The 21980-nt window shown below is 52.3% G+C and overlaps 1 protein-coding gene across 2 annotated transcripts in view; it reads right to left on the bottom strand.

Annotated features, from left to right (window-relative positions):
* Nucleotides 1-21980, bottom strand: part of LOC140428191 (cilia- and flagella-associated protein 44) — a 371239-nt gene that overhangs the window by 243680 nt on the left and 105579 nt on the right. For both annotated transcript variants that reach the window (XM_072514361.1, XM_072514362.1), the window contains 2 exons: nt 18186-18285; nt 1784-1878 (listed from right to left, as the gene is read on the bottom strand). In XM_072514361.1, coding sequence (XP_072370462.1) covers nt 1784-1878; nt 18186-18285 — 195 coding nt within the window. The remainder of the gene's footprint in view (nt 1-1783; nt 1879-18185; nt 18286-21980) is intronic.

Raw genomic sequence — 21980 nt, 5'->3', positions numbered from 1 at the left:
AGGTGTTATTAGATGAATTTAAATTCCACCAGCTGCCATGGTGGGATTCGAATGCATGTTCCTGGAATTACTTGTCCAGTGACATTATGGTTAGCACCGCTGCCTCACACGCCAGGGACCCAGGTTCAATTCCGACCTTGGATGACTGTGTGGAGTCTGCACTTTCTCCCCGTTTCTGCATGCTCCGGTTTTCTCCCAGAGTTCAAAAATGTGCAGATTAGGTGGATTGGCCATGCTAAGTTGCCGCTTAGTGTCCAAAGATTAGCTGGGGTTACGAGAGGGGGAATGGGCCTAGATAGGATTCTCTTTCGAAGGGTCGGTGTAGACTTGATGGGCCAAATGGCCTACTTCTGCACTGTAGAAATGTTATGATTACTATGCCACTGTCTCCCCATTCATGGGCATTCCGGTATAGAGGGCACTAACTCCTCCATGAGGATCAGAATATGTAGACATAGTTGCCCTCTAGTTATTTTCTGCTGCCTCTGGTTGTGCACCATCCTAATCTGTAAAAGAGAGGGAAATGTGCCAACGAGTGCTGTGCATCTGCCAGGCTGATGTAGCTGTCATGGTTGAATAGCTGGATATCCAAGCCTTGAGGTGTGAATGTGAGGTGGTGCCAAGTGTGTCAGGGTGTAATGCGGCATACGCACGTCAGTTTGAGCGAGCGAGATTGTCAATAAGTGAATGATCGGATGTGGCAAGTTGAACAGTGTTTGAAGTTAGGGGTGCAGTTGGTAGGAAGTAGCATTTGAAAACTCATCCACTTATGTGGCAATTGAACTTCTTGGGGCACAACATCCAACTCCTTGGGACTTAACTACTGGCATTTCCTTCCGTGGCTATCAGATCCCATTGTCTTCCATGACTATCTGATCCCATTACTTTCCATGGCTATCAGATCCCATTGCCTTCCAAGGCTATCTGATCCCATTGTTTTCTGAGTGTTTATCTAGATAGTCTCCTGCACATACAGGGCATTTCTCCTTTCCTGTACAAAGGCACCAGTCATGACCCGGAAAAGAAAATTATGGTCCTTAGTGCTTCTCCTGTTTCCGGGACCCAGTCACTTGTTAAACTTGAAAACAATCCACGAAACCAGGTATGAACTCAATCCGATATGTGATGGTCTCTAATATTTAGTGTTGGATGGATGCTGAAATCATTTAAAAACAATCAGCAGTGTGACATTTGTATGTAGCCTGTGTTGCAGTTAATTGGTGCGGGCTAATCCCTCACTGCGATTACCATGCCAAGTTTTGAAGGCTGTTGAATTTATTCCATAGGGAAAGATGGAGAGAAAACGGAGAGACAGAAAATCTTGAGAGGTAAGGAAACATAGGCCGGAATTCTCCAGTCATTAGGATTCACTTTTCCCGCTGACAGTTCACCCCCGCCTGTGGGTTTCGCAATGGCGTGGAGTGGTTTCAATGGGAAATCCCATTGACAAGTGACGGGAGTATAGAGCGAACGGCATGCCACCGAAAAACAAGCGGCTGGGGGACCAGAGAATCCCAGCCATGATTTTTAACAAGAGGCTGGCTCCAATCCAATTGGATGCCCAATGTTCCAAGTTGAAGATTTGCCCCATTATGAGTCTTTCTCATACAAATTTCAGCCTACATTTTCCAGGGATGCACTTTGAATCTGTAAGAAAGTTGCAGGCATGCACCACACCACCAGTGCATTCTTGCCAAATTCGTTACCATCTCCCATCTTTAAACTTGAGAAGGCTACCTGTTCCCTTAGTAGTAACAAGCAACTGCAGTGTGACCGCACATACCACAAGAGGTGCCCAAACTAGTGCTGTTCCACCTTGACTGTATTTCACAATGGCCATTGTTTTATTTCTCACAAAGTCGTAGATGCGCACCGTGCCTGAAATTGTCAAGGAAGAAGAAAAACATGAGAAAGATTTTAGCATTGACTTCCTGACAAAAACTCTAAACTAGCAATGCTCGACATATAATTCTCACCAACAACCAGTTATGTAGCATCAAAGAAAGCAACCCTCACTTTTACACCAATGTTTATAGAAAGGACTTGCACATATTTCACACATTTAAAATCAAGATCTGCTCTCACACATAAATAGGGATTTTGGCAAAGGAGAAGTGTAAATGAGTCTGTAACATCTGCAAGATGCACTACAGGATCTCAGTAAGGCAGCACCTACCAAAACCACAACTACTACCATTAGAAGAACAAGGGCAGCAGATATCTGGGAACACCACCACCTGGCAGATCTCCTCCAAGTCACTCACCATCCTAATTTGAAAACATATCGCCGTTCCTTCACTGTCACCGGGTCAAAATCCTGGAAGTTCCTCCCTGACAGCACGGTGGGTATACCTACACCTCAGGGATGGCAGCGGCTCGAGAAGGCAGCTCACCAACAAGTTTGTCATGGACATAAGACATAGGAGTGTTAATGGTGCCATTAAGGAATGAGAGATAGCAGAATCTGTTAATGGGAGCAACTAAGCAGCCAGGAACAGGTGGCCAAGTGAGCGAGGGTGGGGTTGTATGGGGCAGGCCAATGAGTTAAATAAAACAACGGACAACAAACTCCAAAAGGTGGGGGGGGGGGGGGGGTGTTAAGGTGGAGGGGGAAGTTTATTGTCGAAAAATAAAACTCAATATAGAAGCTGTAACATACCTAGTTGGGAGAAGAGGGGCTGGATTCTCTGCACCCCACCGCCGAAATTGTGGCCAGCGTGGGGGTGGAGAATCAATTTCCCAGCACGGAATCGGGATTGGCGCCGGTTCCCCGATTTTGTTGGCCCTGAAAATCGGCGTACTCCGCCATTCTCCGCCCCCCGACCGGCTGAAGTCCCGACGACATGGATCAAATGTGGTCCAACCAGACGGGAAACTAGCATGGCGGCTGCGGACTCGGTCCGTGGCCTCCCTGGTCTGGGGCAGGCCAGTCTGAGGGCGGGGGGGGGGGGGCCTTATACCAGTCAATGTTTGTGTGGGTGGTCAGGGTCGGGAGCGCGGCCGATGGGGGGGTTTACTTTCAGGGTCCAGCTCGGTGGTCCGAATCTGCCATGATGCACGGCTCGGTCGCTGGAGGCCACCACCATGTGCATGCGCGGCCTCCAACCCGGAAATGTAGGGGTCCATAGCTGCAGCAAAAGCTGCTAGATCAATGCCGGGTCCCTGATAGCCTCCTGCAGGGCTAGGAATATGTGGCCCTTTCACGCCAGTTTTTCAGGGGACATAGTCCCAATAACGGAGAATCCAGCCCGAGGTGTTGTTCTTCCAGTTTGTGTTGGGCATTACTGGAGCATTGCAGTAATTGCACTCACTTAATCTACTAACTCTGCATGAAACCAACATCTGCTCTCTCAATTGAAGTAGCAGGGTCTGGTACGCAAAGGGTTGATGTGGGACTGAGTAAAATACCGCCCACACTGATGTAAGAAGGCACATGGCCCAGAGCCAGTATTGAGATGGTCAGAGATAGGCAAAGGCCCAGACTGGAGTCAGCTTCATACCTATACCCTCTACTATAAATATGTACATTGGGATAAGTTGGTAATAAAGACTTGCTGTTAATGTACTCAAGAGACAAAGCCCATTTGATGGTGTCTGAAGCAGGATTCTTTAAGGTGACAGCATCAGAGTAAAAACCCTCACCCTCACAACAATGCTGAAAAACTAAGAAGAAGGAAATATTCACATATTCTACACTGAACCCAACTTCCAACTGAAACTACAGGTGCTGAGAAAACTCACCAGGAGAAAAAAAACAATGAAAAAGTTCCGGTGACAGAGGAGCATGGAGCCTATAAAGAAGGAAGGAAGAGGTTTTATTCGGTTGCAACCTTCTTGTAAGTCCTGTCGTGTTATTCACCCTGGGGTAACATGGACTGCAACATGATGCAGTTAAATGATCAAGCATACACCAAACGTAGGCGTTGGTTCAATTAAATTTATTGAACTTCTGTAACGAAGCACGCAGCTGCCTGTGGGTTGACTCTCTACTACTCTAAGTCAACTAGCATTAACTATCTAGACCAGGCTAGCTCTGATCCACATGTAGAAGGTGTTGAATGATTTGTACACCCTGACTGTCACTACAGTTGTCACCAGTGGCAAGAGGCAGAGTGCTGATGCCTCGTGTATTTTATAGTTGGAAGCCCCCCTCTGGTGTTCTGTCTGGTGATTGGTCGTGTTCTGTTCTGTATGTTGATTGGCTCACCTGGGTGTCTGTCACTGCCTGCTTTTACCTCATGATGTGCATGGATGCATATTATGACATCCCCCCTTTTTAAAAAAATTTGTCGGCTGCTTAGAGCATATACAACATATTTATAAAACTATATAGAACAATTGGTGAGTGAATGGATATGTACATGTAAGATGTCTAGCGTGCAGAAACATAACAGTATATATACAAAGGAACTATTTATTAGTCCAGTCGTTGGGGCTGTCGTCGGATTCTTGTGGACCGCCTGCGAGGTGGCAGCGGGGATGATGGTGTCTTGACAGGTTGGCATGCAGCCAGATTGGTGGCCTTGGGGAGCGAGGTGTCCGGATAAGGCAGAACGACATCTGGAAATGTGAGATCCGGTTGTGGGCCGGCAAGTTTGCGTAGTGCCCTTCTGTTGCGCCGGACAATAGATCCATTAGCGATGCGAACCACAAACGACCTGGGAGCAGCCTGTCGAACAACAACAGCTGGAGCTGACCAGCCTCCACCAGGCAACTTGACGCGAACAGCGTCCTTCGGAGAGAGCATGGGCAGATCAGTAGCATGAGCATCATATGTCAGCTTTTGCCGGGTTCTGATCTGCTGCATCTTTTGCAGCACTGGAAGGTGATCCAGGTCACGTACATGAATGGCCAGAACAGTCGTCCACAGGTTACGATTCATAAGGAGCTGTGCAGGAGACATACCGTTGGACAGAGGAGTTGCTCTGTACGCCAGAAGAGCAAGATTAAAGTCCGAAGCTGAGTCTGCAGCCTTACAGAGCATCTGCTTCACGATATAGATCCCTTTTTCGACCTTCCTATTAGATTGTGGGTAATGCGGGCTTGAGGTAATGTGCTGGAAGTGGTATTGCTTTGCGAAGTTGGACCATTCTTGACTATAGAAACAGGGACCGTTGTCGTTCATACCGTGAGCAGGATTCCATGCCTGGCAAATGCCTCCTTGCAGGCCTTTATGACAGTCCTGGATGTTAGGTCAGACAGTTTCACTACCTCGGGGTAACTGGAGAAGTAATCAATTATCAGGACCTAGTCACACTCGTTGGCGTGAAAAAGGTCAACTCCGACCTTAGACCACGGAGAGGTCACGATCTCGTGCTGCTGGAGCGTTTCTTTGGGCTGAGCTGGCTGGAAGCGCTGGCAGGTCGCGCAATTGAGGACCATGTTTGATATATCCTCATTGATGCCGGGCCAATAGACAGCCTGCCGGGCCCTGCGCCTGCACTTCTCAATACCGAGGTGTCCCTCGTGTATCTGCGTGAGCACCAAGCTCTGGAGGCTGCGCGGGATGACGGTGCGATCCAATTTCAGGAGGATTCCCTCGACAATAGTTAGGTCATCCTTTACATTATAGTATTGGGGGCATTGCCCTTTCTGCCAGCCATTCATGAGGTGATGTATGACCCGCTGCAGAAAAAGGTCCTTGGCGGTCTCTTCTCGAATGATGACGAGTCATTCGTCGGATGTCGGGTGCTGGTACACAGTTTCACCTGCGCCTCGATGTCGTGCATGACGTCTACCTGCTCACATGGCAAGGTGATGGCACGCGACAGGATTAGCTCCTTTCCAGGTGTGTAAACCAGTTCAAAATCATACCTGCAGAGTCGAAGGAGAATGCGCTGGAGCCTGGGTGTCATGTCATTAAAGTCCTTGTGTATAATGTGCACTAGGGGTCTGTGGTCCATCTCTACTGTAAAGGTTGGGATACCATAGACATAATCGTGGAATTTCACAATGCCAGTGAGAAAGCCCAGGCATTCTTTCTCTATTTGAGCATATCGTTGCTCAGTGGGGGTCATGGCCCTTGATGCGTAGGCCACTGGGGCCCAGGACGAGGTGTCATCCTTCTGGAGGAGCACTGCCCCAATGCCGTCCTGGCTGGTGTCTATGGAGATTTTAGTCTCTCTCGCTGGGTCAAAAAAAGCTAGAACAGGAGCAGTGGTTAGCTTCTCTTTCAACTCAAGCCACTCTGCTTGATGTGCGGGGAGCCACTGGAAAGTGATGGACTTCTTCACCAGGTGCCCGAGGACCGTGGCGTGTGACGTGAGGTTGGGAATGAACTTCCCCAAAAAATTTACAATCCCCAGGAAGTGGAGGACCTTGTCCTCTGGGGTCTTCATTGTGTTGATGGCCTTGACTTTGTCCGAGTCTGGTTGCACGCCCTGCTGGGAGATCTGGTCACCCAGAAACTTAATTGACGACATGCCAAAGGAGCATTTGGTTTTATTTAATTTCAGGCCATTGGCATGTATGCGCCTGAAGACTTGTTGCAGACGAAAAATATGTTCCTCCGGGGTCGTGGACCATATGATGACGTCGTCAACATAGACCAGCACACCGTCAATGCCCTCTAGCATTTGCTCCATTATTCGATGAAAGATTTTGGAGGCCGAAACAATACCAAACGGCATGCGGTTGTAGCAATATCTGCCGAAGGGTGTATTAAACATGCAGAGCTTCCTGCTGGACTTGTCCAGTTGTATCTGCCAGAAGCCACGCGATGCATCTAGCTTCGTGACGAATTTGGCATCCGCCGTCTCACTCGTCAGCTTCTCCCGCTTCGGGATCGGGTAGTGTTCCCTCATAATGTTGCGGTTCAGATCCTTGGGATCGATACAAATGCGCAGTTCTCCAGAGGGCCTCTTGACACAGAACATCGAGCTGATCCAGTCAGTTGGTTCCGTCACCTTGGATATTATTCCCTGAGCTTGGAGCTCCTGCAGCTGCACCTTTAGACAGTCTTTTAGGGGCGCCGGCACCCGGCGTGGCGCATGGATGACAGGCGTGGCATCAGGCCGGAACAGAATTTTATAACGGTAGGGCAGCGTACCCATCCCACTGAATACATCCGGGTATTGCAATAGTAGCTCCTCAATGTCGGCCTGAAGAGTGCTATTGGCAGAGGAAATGGCATGTACACGCTGGACGAGATGGAGTAGCTTGCATGCATGGGCACCAAGCAGAGAAGCCTTGCCGGGCTTGACGATGTCAAACCGCAAAGTGGCCTTGATGGCCTTGTTGGATACATGCAGGTGACAGGTGCATGTGACCCGAACGCAGTGATGGCATTTCCATCGTAGTCGAGCAACTGGCAGGCCGGCGGACGAATTGTTGGCTGCCTTTGGATACGAGCAAGATCTGCTTGGGATATTAGATTGGCCGAAGCACAACGGTGTCCAGCTTGAACCGGATGCTACAATCGTTGACTTGTATTGTGGCACGCCACTCGTCCGCATAATCCAGATTGAGGATGGGTGTGTGTGTGTTGCTGAATGCGAGGAGGCCTTGTCATGCATGGTGATGATGCCCACTCGATATGGGGACTCCGGGCAGTCGTCCTCTGGATCCGTGACGGGATCAGGTTCCAAATCCAGCAGCCCTTGCTGCACACTTCAAACACGTCTGCGTTGGAACAGGGATCGCTGGCCCGCGATCGGAGGTGCAGACTTGCACAAAGCCGCATAATGGCCAAGCTTCTTGCAGTTGAGACATCCCCTGCCTCTTGCAGGGCATTGCCGCTTTAAATGGGCGGTGCCGCAGTTGGGGCACGTCATCACATCGACGTCGTGACACCCGGTGCGTTGTCGCCCCTGCGCAGTGCGGTCAGCCGCCTCTCGCACCTGCGCAGTGTAGTTTTCAGCCGCTTCGTTCTCCCGACCGTGGTGCGCATGCGTGGGATCCCTGGAAAGGCGCGCAAAATGGCCGCCTTCATCGATGCTCAGGCGCCGCATTCGGGCGATGGCCTGTACACACTCAGCCTCGTGGGAGGCAAGTTTGTCCTGCTCTGCTGACTTAAGGCGGGAATAGCGACTTTTCGCCTGTTCGTGGACTTTGCACGTCTCGATGGCCACTGGCAGGGTCATATTTTTTATTTTTAGGAGCTGCTCCCGCAGGGCGTCGGAGTGGACGCCAAACACGATCTGATCCCTGATGAGGGAGTCAGCGGTGTCACCGTAGTTGCAGGATTGCGCTAGAATGCGAAGATGAGTGAGAAAAGACTGGAAAGGCTCATCCTTACCCTGTAGGTGCTGCTGGAAGACATAACGCTCGAAGCTTTCGCTCGGCTCGACCTCACAGTGACTGTCGAATTTGGCTAACGGTCTGGAACTTGGTCTTGTCCTCACTGTCGGCAAAAGTGAGCGAATTGAAGATTTGGATGGCCTGGTCCCCCGCAGTCGACAGTAGCAGCGCGATTTTTCGGGCATCGGACGCACTTTCAAGGCCCGAGGCCTCAAGGTATAGACTGAATTTCTGCTTGAAGACCCGCCAGTTGGCACCAAGGTTCCCGGAGATCTGGAATTGTGGAGGTGCCTGGATCCTTTCCATGCCGCTGGAAGGCAGTTGCTGGCCGTCAGTGAATTTTCGAAGGTAAATTACTTAGAAGCAGTAGCCATTCCTGGTATCATGTCGTGTTATTCACCCTGGGGTAACACGGACTGCAGCACGATGCAGTTAAATGATCAAGCATACACCAAACGTAGCCTCTCAGGATGGAGCTATGTACATCAGCCAATGGTAGACTCCTGGGTCTAGCCAATGGTCATCCACCTCTCAGGTACCGCAATACCTGGTATTACCACACTACCCAAGTCAGGGAAAGCAGAACTTTCCCTGAACCACCCAGAACAGCGACCTTACCAGTGCTGTGGTGTAAACTGCCTTCACAAGAGAGATCAGTGTTCTGTGAGTACAGCCCAATGCTTCCACTGTAACAGACAGGGACACTTTGGTAAACTCTGCAAGTCAAAGTCCCAGCACCGCACACACATCCCAAAGGTAATCCACGAGGATGAGAGCAAAGATCCAGAAGATTGCCCAGTCATCAGAGTGTGATTTTTCGTTACGGAGTGCTAGTGTCCTGATTAATGGTCATCTAACAAATACTAAATTAGATTCAAGTGATAGTGTGGCAGTTCTGTCAGACAAGGAAACATGGTCCAATGCCTTTGGATTTGAAAGACAGACACTCCACTGTATGGAGCAGGAGTTATTCAACTCCCAGTCATCGGCATGACCTTTGAACCACTGATGTATGATAACAAACAAATCTTTGAGCTGATGTACATCGCCCACAATCAGCTGCTCTCTCTTCTGAGCAGCTGGCGGAAGATGGCAAGACTATCACAGTCATTAGTTGGCCAGAACAGCACAATCTTGAGTCCTCAAACACTAAAATATTCAGAATCTAATTTCACCTGCGATCTCTCATCTGTTTTTGCAGAGCTGGTTTTGTCAATCGTCATTCCATATCCTGGAAAGTCCCCAATGGTCAGACCAACATTCCGCACACAGAATGACTATAGCACCTCCGGTAGAAGTGGTGCCAGAGAAGGATCAACAGTCTGAGGAGCCTCTACCTCCAACTACAATGTTGGTACAGTCGGTAGACACACCAGTCACTGTGCACACACAGCAACTTCCAGCCTGTCAAAACCACAAGCGATGCTGAAACCTGATTGCTTTTGTTGTTGTTGGTGCGCAAATGCTGAGGTAAGCATGCTACTCGACCTTCTTACCACAGGGACGCTCTCCCTCAGCCTCAGCAAGCTTCCAGATGACAAAACACCACCAAGGAGACAAATACAAATTTTGTCCACTGCACAAGAAATGATCAAGAGTAACAACCAGGTGTGGTTTAGCATCAAGCAATGGAAGAAACAGATAAAACCAAACCCAAATACCAGTCCAATCTCCAGGCCAACAACAAGAACGAGAACCACCAGAACTTAACACTCTCCTGACAGAATGGCAAACGAGATGTGAAAGGGTTTATAATCCTCCAGTCTGCCCGAGCATCTAACTTCAAGGTCTTGAAGGGAGAGATGTGATAGCGAGAATGTTGTTAATGTTAATACTGTAATAGTAAAACTGTTAGAATAGCATTAAGTTGTAACAGGACTTATAACAAGGTAAGACTTGAAGAAAACTGAATTAACTCTATATTACACAGGGCCAGCCAGAGGATAGAGGACAGGGGGCAGCAGCGAAGGTCCGGCAAGTCCAGAGGGCCAGGGAGGCCCTCATCTTCACCTGCTTCATATAGGACCTGTCCTCTTCCATCATTCCCCCTCCCTTCCCCTTCCCTCTTTCCCTTCCCTCTCCCTTTCTCCTCCCCACCCCTTTCCCTTTCCCCTCCCCACCCCATTCCCTTTCCCCTCCCATCCCCGCTCCTTCCCCCTCCCTCTTCCCCCTCTCCCCTCCCTCTTTCCCTTCCCCAGCCCTCTCCCTTTCTCCTCCCCACCCCTTTCCCTTTCCCCTCCCCACCCCGTTCCCTTTCCCCCTCCCTATCCCGCTCCCTTCCACCTCCCTCTTCCCCCTCTCCCTCTTTCCCCTCTCCCTTTCTCCTCCCCCTTTCCCCATCCCACCCCTTTCCCTCCCCCTCCCTCTTTCCCTTCCCCATCCCTTTCCCTTTTCTCTCACCATCCTTTTCCCCCTCCTGTCTCCTCTCCCCCTCCCCCTCCCCTTTCCCTGCCCTCTCCCTACCCCCCCTCCCTTTTCCCCCTCCCCACCATGTTCTATACCCTCGCAGGGTCTGTGTAACAGCACTCCAGGGTGTTTGGGACTGTGTCGGCACTGTCAGCGGGTTACTGTTGATGACAGTGGGGTGATGATAACCCGCTGAGAGTTGAGCTCTGCTGCTCCCTCAATCTATGCCACAGTTTGACCCCTGCCTGTCTGCCTGAGTACTCGCGCACACCCATCGCCTGCGCGTGGTGTGCCTGGGTAAGGGGGGCGGGGTGGGGGGGGGGGGGGGGGGGGGGGGGGGGGGGGGTGAGGGGGGTGGAGAACACGTGTCCCCAACTGCCCCAATCCCCTGATGGTGCTGCCCCACTCTCCTCATCCCTCCCACACCCTCCCCAATGCACCCATCCATGCCTTACCCTCTCCCAGCCCTCCCCTTGTGCTCTCTCAGAGGACCCTCAACCTGCTTAGCCTTCTGTGCTCTGTCACGGCGCCCAGGTGAGTCCCCAGGATGCACATCAAAGGTGGAGATAGCCTGCTGCCTATCATGTCCTGTGGCCTTCAATGTCCCTGGTGGATGTCCTGTGAGGGCCCTGGGGCTGGAGGGCCCCGGGTCACTGCCGGCGGCACATACCCCATCACGCCACCTGTTCCGGGTGCTGAATCTGAGACGCTTCCTTGTTAAGGGGGTGGAACTCAGGGGAGCTGGGGGCTGCACCACCACTTCGTAGGGTGGCTCCGGGTGGCACCCAGCAGCCCTCCCCCTGTTGGTGCCCAAAGGGCCCTGTGGTTAACCTGGATCGAGCCCCGGCTTCCCCTGGGTCATCTGGCTTTGCCAGCCCTGACGGCTCCCCAAAGTCTGCACTATGGCGATGACGCCCGAGGCGATGCTCCTCAGTGACTGGGACATGCTCTGGAGCACCCCGGCAATGCCCACCTGTGACTGGGACACGTCCCTCAGCGACCGGGACATGCTCTAGAGTGCCACGGTAATGCCCACCTGAGACTGGGACAGATCCCGCAGCACCTACTCAAGGTCCACATGGGACTGAGACACACTCCCCAGCGACTGGTACATGCTGTCGAGGCGCTGAGCCATAGCCATTACCTCCACTCATGCTGCTGACATCATGCTACAGGCTCTTTATTGCAGTAGCCACCCTAGCAGTGTTGGCCTAGGTGTCACTCATTGCCAGCGCTATCTCCAGGGCCTCTGGGACTCCTCCAATCGGCGATGGATTGTTGGATTGTTGCTGACATCTCCTCTAAATATCACGGCCGCACCATATCGACTGCATCAGCTCCAGGTATACCTGGTCCAGAGGCTCAGCGTCTGTCTAGGACCCAGCTGGGTCCTGGGATCCAGCAAACCTCCCGTTGCTATCTTGCCTGGGCTTTCCTGTCTCCACCTGATGAGCATCAGCAACTGTGTGGTGCTCACCAGAATGTGCCCCAGAAGCCTGTCCCACTGCTATCGCCCACCGGGGGTGTGTTTCTGCTCTGGTGGAGGGTGAGGATCACAGCTTTGCTGCGAGTAGGGTGGTCTCCTCAGAGCTCCCATCCAAGGTGTTCTCATGGGAGGCATGGGGGGAAACCACCCCAGATTGCCCGGCACCGTCGGATGGAGATCCTGCGGAAGAATGGACATGGCTCATCAGTGGGAGGGATAGGTCATTCTGTATGGGATTAACAACCTACATGTGACAGGTCATTTGGGTGGGGTCCACTGGATCCTCACCTCAACGCCATCCGCCAACCTCTACGTCAGTCACAGATCTGTCCTTGGCTATTCCGCGACCTCCAGGACCCATTCATTGTAGGGGGTGGGAACTCGGATATCTGGTGCTCTCTCCTCCTGTCTGGGACTCTCCTATCTGTTGGAGACCAACATCTCCTGCAGGGACACAGTCGGTGCATCAAGACCAACATCTCCTGCAGGGACACAGTCGGTGCATCATGAGCCGCACGCTTTGTTCATCATAGGGTTGGGGCGGTGGAGCGAGATGTGGACTATGGGGGAGGCGGCGTGGACGGCACTGCTGGACAAGAGACAGGGGCATGGTATGGTGCTAGGCAGGGGTGATGCCAGGTGCATGCTTGTTGGGGGGGGGGGGGGGGGGGGGAAGGCGGATGGGCGGCCGAGGGCAGTGCCAGGGCGCCGGTGCCAACCCACCCGTGTTGCCCGGTGAAAGTCATTGATCTTCTTACGACACTGGGTGCCGGTCCACCTGGTCACGCTTCCCGAGCCGACGCCACTGCCACTTCCACCCAGGCAGCACTGGCTGCGTGGGCCTGACCCTCCTAGACCCTCGGGAATCCTGTCTGATCCTGACTGCGTCCAACAGTCTTGCCAGGTCGGCAGCTCTGAATCGTGAGGCTGGTCTCCTCTGTGGATTGGCTGCGAGCTGTGTGGGGTTTGCTCTGAAGAATTGGTTTAAGTGCTGCTCTCCCATGTTAGCGGAGTGTTGGCGAGCACAGTCCCGGCAAATCAGCCAGTGAGACAGTCATTTGCAGCTTGATGCCCGTGGAGCCCCGTTAAATGGACCAATTAACGTTTGATACCGGTGACGGCATCGCAGGGCGAAGCGCAGAAAGCTTGCGGCAGATCTCGCTCGCTAACACACTTAGAAACGTTTCCATTAACTCGCGGCCCGTGTCTCTCCCTCTACCAGTGCAGCCCTCATCTTTTGTCTCCTCCACACATGACTGTTCTCTCCTTTCTATCTCCCATCCTCCCATTCCCTGTAAACGGTAGCACAGTGATTAGCACTGTTTCTTCACAGCTCCTGGTTCCCAGGTTCAATTCTCGGCTTGGGTCACTGTCTGTGCGGAGTCTGCACCTTCTCCCCGTGTGTGCATGGGTTTCCTCCAGATGCTCTGGTTTCCTCCCGCAGTCCAAAGATGTGCGGGTTAGGTGGATTGGGCATGCTAAATTGCCCTTAGTGTCCAAAAGGTTTCTGTGGGGTTACTGGGTTACAGGGATTGGGTGGAGGTGTGGGCTTCAGTAGGGTGCCTTTTCCAAGGGCCAGTGCAGACCCAATGGGCGGAATGGCCTCCTCCTGCACTGTAAATTCTGTGATTCTATGAATACCAGTCATGATTTTGAACACCTCTGCCAATCTCCCCTCAACTTTCCTTGCTCTAGGAAGAACACCACGCCAGTTTTCTCCAGTCTTTCCAGATAACTGAAGTCCATCATCCCTGGAAACAAACTGGTAGATCTCGTATGCACTCTCTCAAAGACCTTGCCATCCTTCCTAAAGTGCGGTGCCTAAAATTCTTCAACTGAGGCTTAACCAGTGGTTCGCCAATGGACCATAAAGCTTCATAGTAGTGTCCTTGCTTTTGTACCATATTCCTCTGTTATCTAGGATTCCTTATGCTTTTTTAACAGTCTTCCAAATTTGTGCTGCCACCTTCAAAGATTTGTGTATGTCCATCCACGCATGGCAAAGTAGGCTCAAGAGGCTGAATGGCCTACTTCTGCTTCCACCTGCCTATGTCTCTGTTCTTGCGCCCCTTTAAAATTGTACCATTTAGTTCATATCACATCTCCTCATTCTTCCGACCAAAAATGTATCACTTCACATTTCTGTGTTAAATTTCATCTGCCATGTGTCAATCAATTTAACCAGGCTGTTGAAGGCCTCTTTAACTCTGTTACATATCCACCACAATGTTTACACGATTTTTTGAATTTTGCATCATCTGCTTTTAAATTAGAAATTTGAAATTATGCCCTGCATACCCAAGTCCAGGTCATTACCACACAAAGAACAGTGGTCCTCATACTGATCCCAGAAAACTGTGTACCTCCCCCCAGCTTGAAAAAAGGCATTCACCCCTACTCTCTGCCCCTTAACCAATTATATGTCCATGCTGCCATTGTCCCTTTAATCCCATTGGCTTTAATTTTGCTGATACATCTATTATGTAGCACTTTACAAACACATTTTGAAAATTGATATATACATCAAACTTGGAATCCAAAACTTGAGGTCATGATTTTCTTTATTTTTTCATGGGGTGTGAGTGTCACTGGCCAGTATTTATTGTCACTGAGATGAGAAGTTGATGGTGAGCCACCTTTTTGAACTCCTGTATACATCCACCGGGGTAGGTACACCCACAGTGCTGTTCAGGAGAGAGTTCCAGGACATTGTGCCAGTGACAGTGATGATATATTTCCGAGTCAGGATGGTGTGTAGCTTGGAGGGGAACTTGTGGGTGGTGGTGTTCACATGCTACCCTTTACCTTCTAGGTGATAGAGGTGGCAGGTTTGGAAGGTGCTTTCTAAAGAGTGTTGTTGAGCTGTTGCTGCAGTGCATCTTGAAGGTGATGAACACTGCTCTCTCACTTTGCGTTGGTGGTGGAGGGAGTAAATGTTGAAGGTGGTGGATGGGGGCTATTCAAGCAGGCTGATCTTTCCTAGCTGGCGCCGAACTTCTTGAAATTTCCTGGAGTCACATATCCTGGCAAGTGGAGAATATTCCAGCACATTCCTAATTGTGTCTTGGCGACGGTGACAGAACCTCTGATGTACTCTTGTAGCCACAGTATGCCTGGTCCAACTAGGGTTCAGCGACGGTATGCTATTGGATATCATGGCAGATGAAATTTAACACAGAAATGTTTGATCCTCTCTTGTTGGAGATGGTCATTGCCTGGCATAGAATCCTTACGGTACAGAAGGAGGCCATTCAGCCCATAAAGTCGGCACTGATCCTTCGAACGAGCACTCTACCCATATCCGCTCACCCAACCACTTCTCCCTACCCCCCTAACCTAACTTGGACACTAAGGGGCAATTTAGCATGGCCAATTCACCTAACCCTTACATCTTTGGACTGGGACTGAGGGAGGAAACCGGAGCACCCGGAGGAAACCCACGCATCCATGGGGAGAATGTACAAACTTCACACAGACAGTGGCCCAAGGCCGGAGTTGAACCCGGGTCCCTGACATTGTGAGGCAGCAGTGCTAACCACTGTGCCACCATGCCATGAATGTTCCTTGGCCCAGCTAGACCTTGCAGCAATGGACACAGGCTACTTTTGTATCTTATGAGTCACAAATAGTACTGAACACTGTGCAATCATCAGCAAACATCCCCATTTCTGGTCTTTGTTGGAGGGATGATCATTGACGAAGCAACTAAAGATGGCTGGTTCCAGGAGCTATCCTGAGGAACTCCTGTAGTGATGTGCTGGAGCTGAGATGATTGGCCTCCATCAAATTGATTTAAATATACCAAATATTCAAATATATATAGGATAACACCAAGGGCTTGGTGGGAATGGGCAGGGCAGGGCAGGACAGGGGTAGAGAGCCATCAAACAAAACATTTCAAACAACGGTCGCGAGCTCCCAGCCAGATTACGCCCCAATGGAACACTACCTGGCTTGCTGGTCCTGGGTGAAGCTTCCCTCAGGCTTCCTGACAGCCACGAAGCCTCGCAGAATCTACGCAAATCTCACAAAGTGTAGGATCAGGAACCCGCCCACAATGGATAGGACCAAGCCGCGCTCACATAAGAAGGCCTTAAACCTACTTAAGGCTTACTTACCCAGTATCTACCAGCCTCCTGGGATCCACAGGCCTTCCCAGGGAGTTCCCAGCCGGATGCCATTCAGTATTGGTCCACACAAACATGGACTAGGCGGAAAGGTATCCAGGAAGTCTCCCAGGCCATCGGACGCCCCTTGGTGGCCAGGGACAGGGCAGGGTAGCTCCCGCCACCCCCCTCCCTTGGTACTACCAGGCTGACATCTTGACATGCTACGCTGACACTGCCAAGGTGCCCATTTGGCGCAGCCAAGCTGGCAGGAGCACTGCCAGGGTGTCAGTGCAAGGGTGCCTGGGTGGCACTGCCAAGGGTCAGGGCCCAAGGAGGGTAGGGGTGTTATGAAGTGTGGGGTGTTCAGGGCAGATAGGAAGGGGCCTCTGGAGGTTGGGGGGTGATGGGTGGGAGTTCTGATGTGGGGTCAGTAAGGGAGTATGGGGGGCCTGAAGAGGGGATCCCCCAGAGACCCCACAGCAGAGTGCCCTTACTTGGGGGTATGGGGTAATGCCCATTTGTGTGTGTGTGTGTGTGTGTGTTTGGGGGGGGGGGGGGGGGGTAGTGACATGGGAGACCCACTAGTTCATTTATAGAGATTGGGGCACCCTTTCAAAATGGCGGCCCGATCTCGGAGTTCAGCTCCCCACTGTTGAAAAAAATCCTAAGTGTGGGCTAAACCAGTGAGAAACTTCCCAGGGCCCAAAAAAGTGACTAAGTGGCATTAGATAGCAATGGGGAACTCGCCGGCTACAATCCAATCGAAATCCACCACAAATAACACTTTTCGCAATTATATCAAGTATGTAATATGGTGCATCGTTTTGCTATTAGTCGAAAAAAAATTGCTTTGCAGATTATATTATCTCCCCAAAGCCAGTCCAGCATCTACATGGCAGAAGTCAGGAGTGTGATGGAATACTCTCTGTGGTAAACCACTGTGTTCCTACATTAGGGGTTGTACGGTAGAACCTGCACTACAGGTTCACCTGGGCCCCTGCATGCTAGCTCCGCCCAGGAGCCGGGTCATAGATATGCGTGGCCTTCAGCTAGCAGCCATTTCGTCAGCTGCTGTAGGAGGCCACACTTCAGACACTAATAAAGCCTCAGTTTGAATTCAACTTCGTCTCCAGCCAAGTTGATCGTGTCTCACTCTCTCCTTGCTTGGATGAGTGCCGCTCCAACAACACTGAAGATGCTCAACACCACCCAGCATAAAGCAGCCTGCTTGATCGGCACTTCATCCATTACCTTAAGTATTAATTCCTGCTAGCAATGAGTTCAAAAGGAAATTGGATGGGCACTTGAAGAAAATAAACCTGCAGGGCCAAGGGAATTGAACAAGAGGAATGGGACAGACTTGTTCAGGAGGGCCAGCATGTATTTGATCAGCCAAATAGCCTCCATCTGTGTCATAAAATGACCCTCTAACATAGTGGCAACATGTGTACCATTTACAAGATGCAATGCAGTAACTCACCAAACCTCCTTTGACAGCACCTTCTACACCTGCAGCCTCTACCAGTTAGAAGAATAAGGGCAGCAGAAACAAGGGAACAGCACCATCCGAAAGTGACCCTTCAATTCATACACTTTCCTGACTTGAAACTATATGAATCACCGATTCTTCATTGTCACTGGGTCAAAATCCAAAGCTCCCTTCCCAACAGCACAGTGCCTATACCTACACCATATGGACTGCAGTACCTCATGAAGGCGGCTCACCGCCACCTTCTCAATGGCAATTAGGGATAGACAATAAATGTTTCCCTTGCCAGTACTCGCATCCTATGAAATCATATCAGACTAGTTACTATTTTTTTTCAGTTTATTTGTCTAAAATTTATTCTATTAAAATCCAAGAGACGATATTAATCTTTTGTGGAAAAAAAGCTGAATAAACTGCAGCTACATCTAGTTATATTTTATTTAAGAAGTCAACCTACGGTCAAGTGCTGTTGTCGCCATCAGGTAGGTGAGTGGTGAAAGGTCCATAGCCTGGATCGCACCAGAGTGGAAAGAAAACATACACTCAGGGTCTTGGGTCTGCAAAGATTCAGAAGAACTATAAATATACGGAGGAAAGATTGATCACTGAAAGTAACAGTTATAAAGTGTGCAATGTTCACATGGAATTTTCCCTTCATCTAATAGATTTTGATCCTCATCAATAAGTCCTGAGGAATGAAGAACCCGATCACATCTTGCATAAACAACAAAGTTGTCAGTTTGGAACAGAACAAAAGAGTAACCTTATCCCCACTCACTGACACTCACCACCTTTCTGAAGGGGGAGAATAACACGTGGGGCGTGATTCTCCGATGCCGCACGGTTTGGGAGAATTGCCTGGGGCGCCATTTTTTCACGCGACGCCGGTCTGATGCCCTCCCGCGATGCACCCAAGCGGCGAGATCGGCACTATCTAGTTCTGCGCGGCACAGTCCGGTGAATCGCCCGAGACACCCAAAATGGCGATTCTCCGCCACCCCCGCTATTCTGAGGCCCGGATGGGCCGAAATCCCGACGGCGTGACCCCAGTTCACGCCGTCGCCGTTCACACCTGCTATTTAAAGTCGTCAGCCAGTCGTGCTGGCTGACGCTGAGCAGGGAGGAGGTGAGCAGACTGTTCCGCAGCTCCTGGAGACCGGGTCGGCTTCCCCGAGAAGGCTGAGGCCAACGGGAGCGTGGGAGGGGGGTGAGGGAGAGTGTGCACGTGGGAGGGGGGGTGAGGGAGAAGAGTGCAGGTGGGAGGGGGGGTGAGGGAGCGGAGTGCAGGTGCGGGGGTGGGGTGAGGGAGCGGAGTGCAGGTGGGAGGGGGGTGAGGGAGAGTGTGGATGGTATCGTCCATCCGCGGATGCTGCATGTCAGCCGCCCTGATATGGCAGGACGGTGACGAGGACATGGCCGCAGGGTGCATGTGGCTGATGGGCACAGGCGAGTGGCACACTGGTGAGCAGTATGGTGTGAATTGATCGTTGGACGCAGACAGTGACCAGGCTAGCTGCGTATCTGCAGCGCGACCATCCCACCGGGGCACACAGGTATCCCATGAAACCCGGCTGACGAGGTGTGGAAGAACCTCCATGTAACATGTCGTTTCTCTGCCCCCCACCACCCTCCTGCAGGTCACCATGTATGCCAACCAGACAGCGATGTTTACTGCCGTGGTTGGAGCCGCAGCTCTGGAGTTTGCCATCCGGCAGCATAGAGTCGGACGGCCCACAGTGGCTGCAGATGCAGCGGTTGCCGGTGCAGCAGAGGGGATGGCCGCGGAGTGGCCCGTCGTCAACACGCAGGCCGCAGGCGCTCAGGCCCCGAATGTACAGGGGGATGCCGAAGAGAACATTGACCCCCCGACGGCGAGGAATGCAGAGGAAGTGCTTGGGGGGGGGGGAGGAGGAGGAGGATGAGGAGGAGGAGGAGCAGGAGCATCCACTGATGGTGGTGCCAGGGCGCCACAGGCATCCAGCAAGGCCGAGGGTGTACCGTGACAGAATGTCGTTCGAGGCCCTAACGGACATCACATGCAGGAGGAGACTACGGTTCAGCAGGGAGACGGTCGCACATATATGCCACCTCGTGGCGCACCTCGCACCACTTGGAACTGGTGGAGGACACGCGATGCCAGTCTCCGTCAAGGTGACGGTGGCCCTAAACATTTATGCGACCGGTTCCTTCCAGGCGCCGAGTGGGGACCTATCCGGGATCTCACAGGCATCGGTCCACAGGTGCATCAGGGCTGTGGCCGACGCCTTGTACGCCATCGCGGACAGGTACATAAAATTCCCTGATGACCAAAGGCATCAGGAAGCACGGGCACGTGGATTCGCCAAGGTGGCTGGGATACCGATGGTCCAGGGTGTCATCGATGGTGTGCACGTCCCCATGCGCCCACCTGCAGACAACAGTGAAGTGTTCATGAACAGGAAGGGCGCGTACTCAATGAACATTCAGGTGGTGTGCGACCCCCACATGAAGATCATGCACGTGTGTGCAAGGTACCCCGGGAGTGTGCATGACGCCTACATTCTGGCACAGTCATTCATCCCCGCAATGTTCAATGGATGCCCCCCCCCGGCTGAGGGGCTGGTTGCTGGGCAACAAGGGCTATCCGTTGAGGTCATGGCTGATAACGCCAATACGGAGGCCTCAGACCACCGCGGAGAACCTATACAACGAGGCCCATGCAGCAACCAGGGGTGTGGTGGAGCGGTGCTTCGGCCTGCTGAAGATACGCTTCAGATGCCTGGACCGATCTGGAGGGGCCCTGCAGTACCAACCCGACAGGGTCGGTCGCATGGTTGTGGTCTGCTGTGCGATGCACAACATAGCCATGCAGAGGGGAGATGCCCTGGTGGAGGAGTTGGAGGGAGGACCCGACAGCACCGACGCTCACGCAAACGAGGGGGATGGGGAAGAGGAGGATGCGGAGGAGGAGGATGATGGCGTGCATCAGGGTGGGGGGAGGGGCGCAGGACAGAGACACTGCCCGGGTGCTGGATACGTCCAGGAGGCTGCACGATGGCACCGCCGCGGACAGCGGGCACGTGAAGCGTTGGTGGCCGCACAGTTCACGCACTGTGGGGGTGGGATTCACTGAACACTGCCACTTGCACCGTCACTCCTGTACACGGGCACCACACAGCACTCACCACCCCACCCACCCCCCCCCCGGCACCGCGTTCACCTTACCATTGCGGCACTACGGGATTGCACTACATTGATGATTGGGTAAGCGGGTGTGATCAGTGCCATGTTGAATGATGATGATGACAGCCCGCTCTGCGATGAGCTGTGTGCTCAGATTTGCCAGCCGAAGTCTGACTCATGGCTACAGCTGAACCATGAACTCGGGTGGTCAGAGCCCTCGAGACGGATATTTCACCACATGCCCGTGGGTGTACCGAGGACAACGGTGTCCGATTTCGGGAGGCAGTGGGGAAAGTGACAGCACATCCGGAACAGACCTTGAACCGCTCGTATACCACTACTCCACTCGGGCACCCTCACGAGCCCCCTGGCACCGGACATAGCACAGAGACTTACAAGTCAAATTCAACAGTGAGTTTATTTGTGAGATTAACATACAGATGCCCTACCCCTATAACTAAACTGTGCCCTGCACCCGTGCCAACTTCTTATGTGCCTAACTTCTTTGCCTTATTGTCCCTACCACTACATCTAGGTGTGTTCCCAGATGGTACAGCAGGAGTGGAGGCGGACTGCTGAGAATCATGCCCTTCGACATGGCTCCCTGTCGGCACGCGTTTCCTGGGGCGGCCCGGCTTCGATGGGCCAGGCTGCTCGGTGGGCGTGCTGGATGGCGTTGTGCCACCCTGACCTGCCCGCTGCCCACCAGATGCGCCAGGGACGGAACGGGGGGAGGCCGAGTGTTCCAGGACGTTCCTTGCAGGAGGTACCGGGACGGGCCCCAGAACCTCATCCTCCCTCGGGGAGCCCGGTGGCCCCCGGGCCTCACTGTGGGACGGAGATGCGATCGGAGACATGCCCCGTCACACCACCGACGCCTGGCGCTGCCAGTCCTGGAGGCCTGCAGCGGGATCGACCACGGTCCGAATGTTCGCAGAGACAGAGCCCAGGGAGTGCGCACATTCCTACCAGGGACTGTGCTATCTCAACCTGTGAGTGCGCGACGCCATCCATCACGTGCGCCAGGCGGTCAATGCTCTCTGCGACTGACTGCTGGGACTGTGCCACCGCTTGCTGGGATCAGGCCATG

The sequence above is a fragment of the Scyliorhinus torazame genome, chromosome 8 (assembly GCF_047496885.1).
Source record: "Scyliorhinus torazame isolate Kashiwa2021f chromosome 8, sScyTor2.1, whole genome shotgun sequence".
Lineage (NCBI taxonomy): Eukaryota > Metazoa > Chordata > Chondrichthyes > Carcharhiniformes > Scyliorhinidae > Scyliorhinus > Scyliorhinus torazame.
Note: the sequence above shows the minus strand (reverse complement) of the source record. Positions and strands in the feature narration are given on the sequence as shown.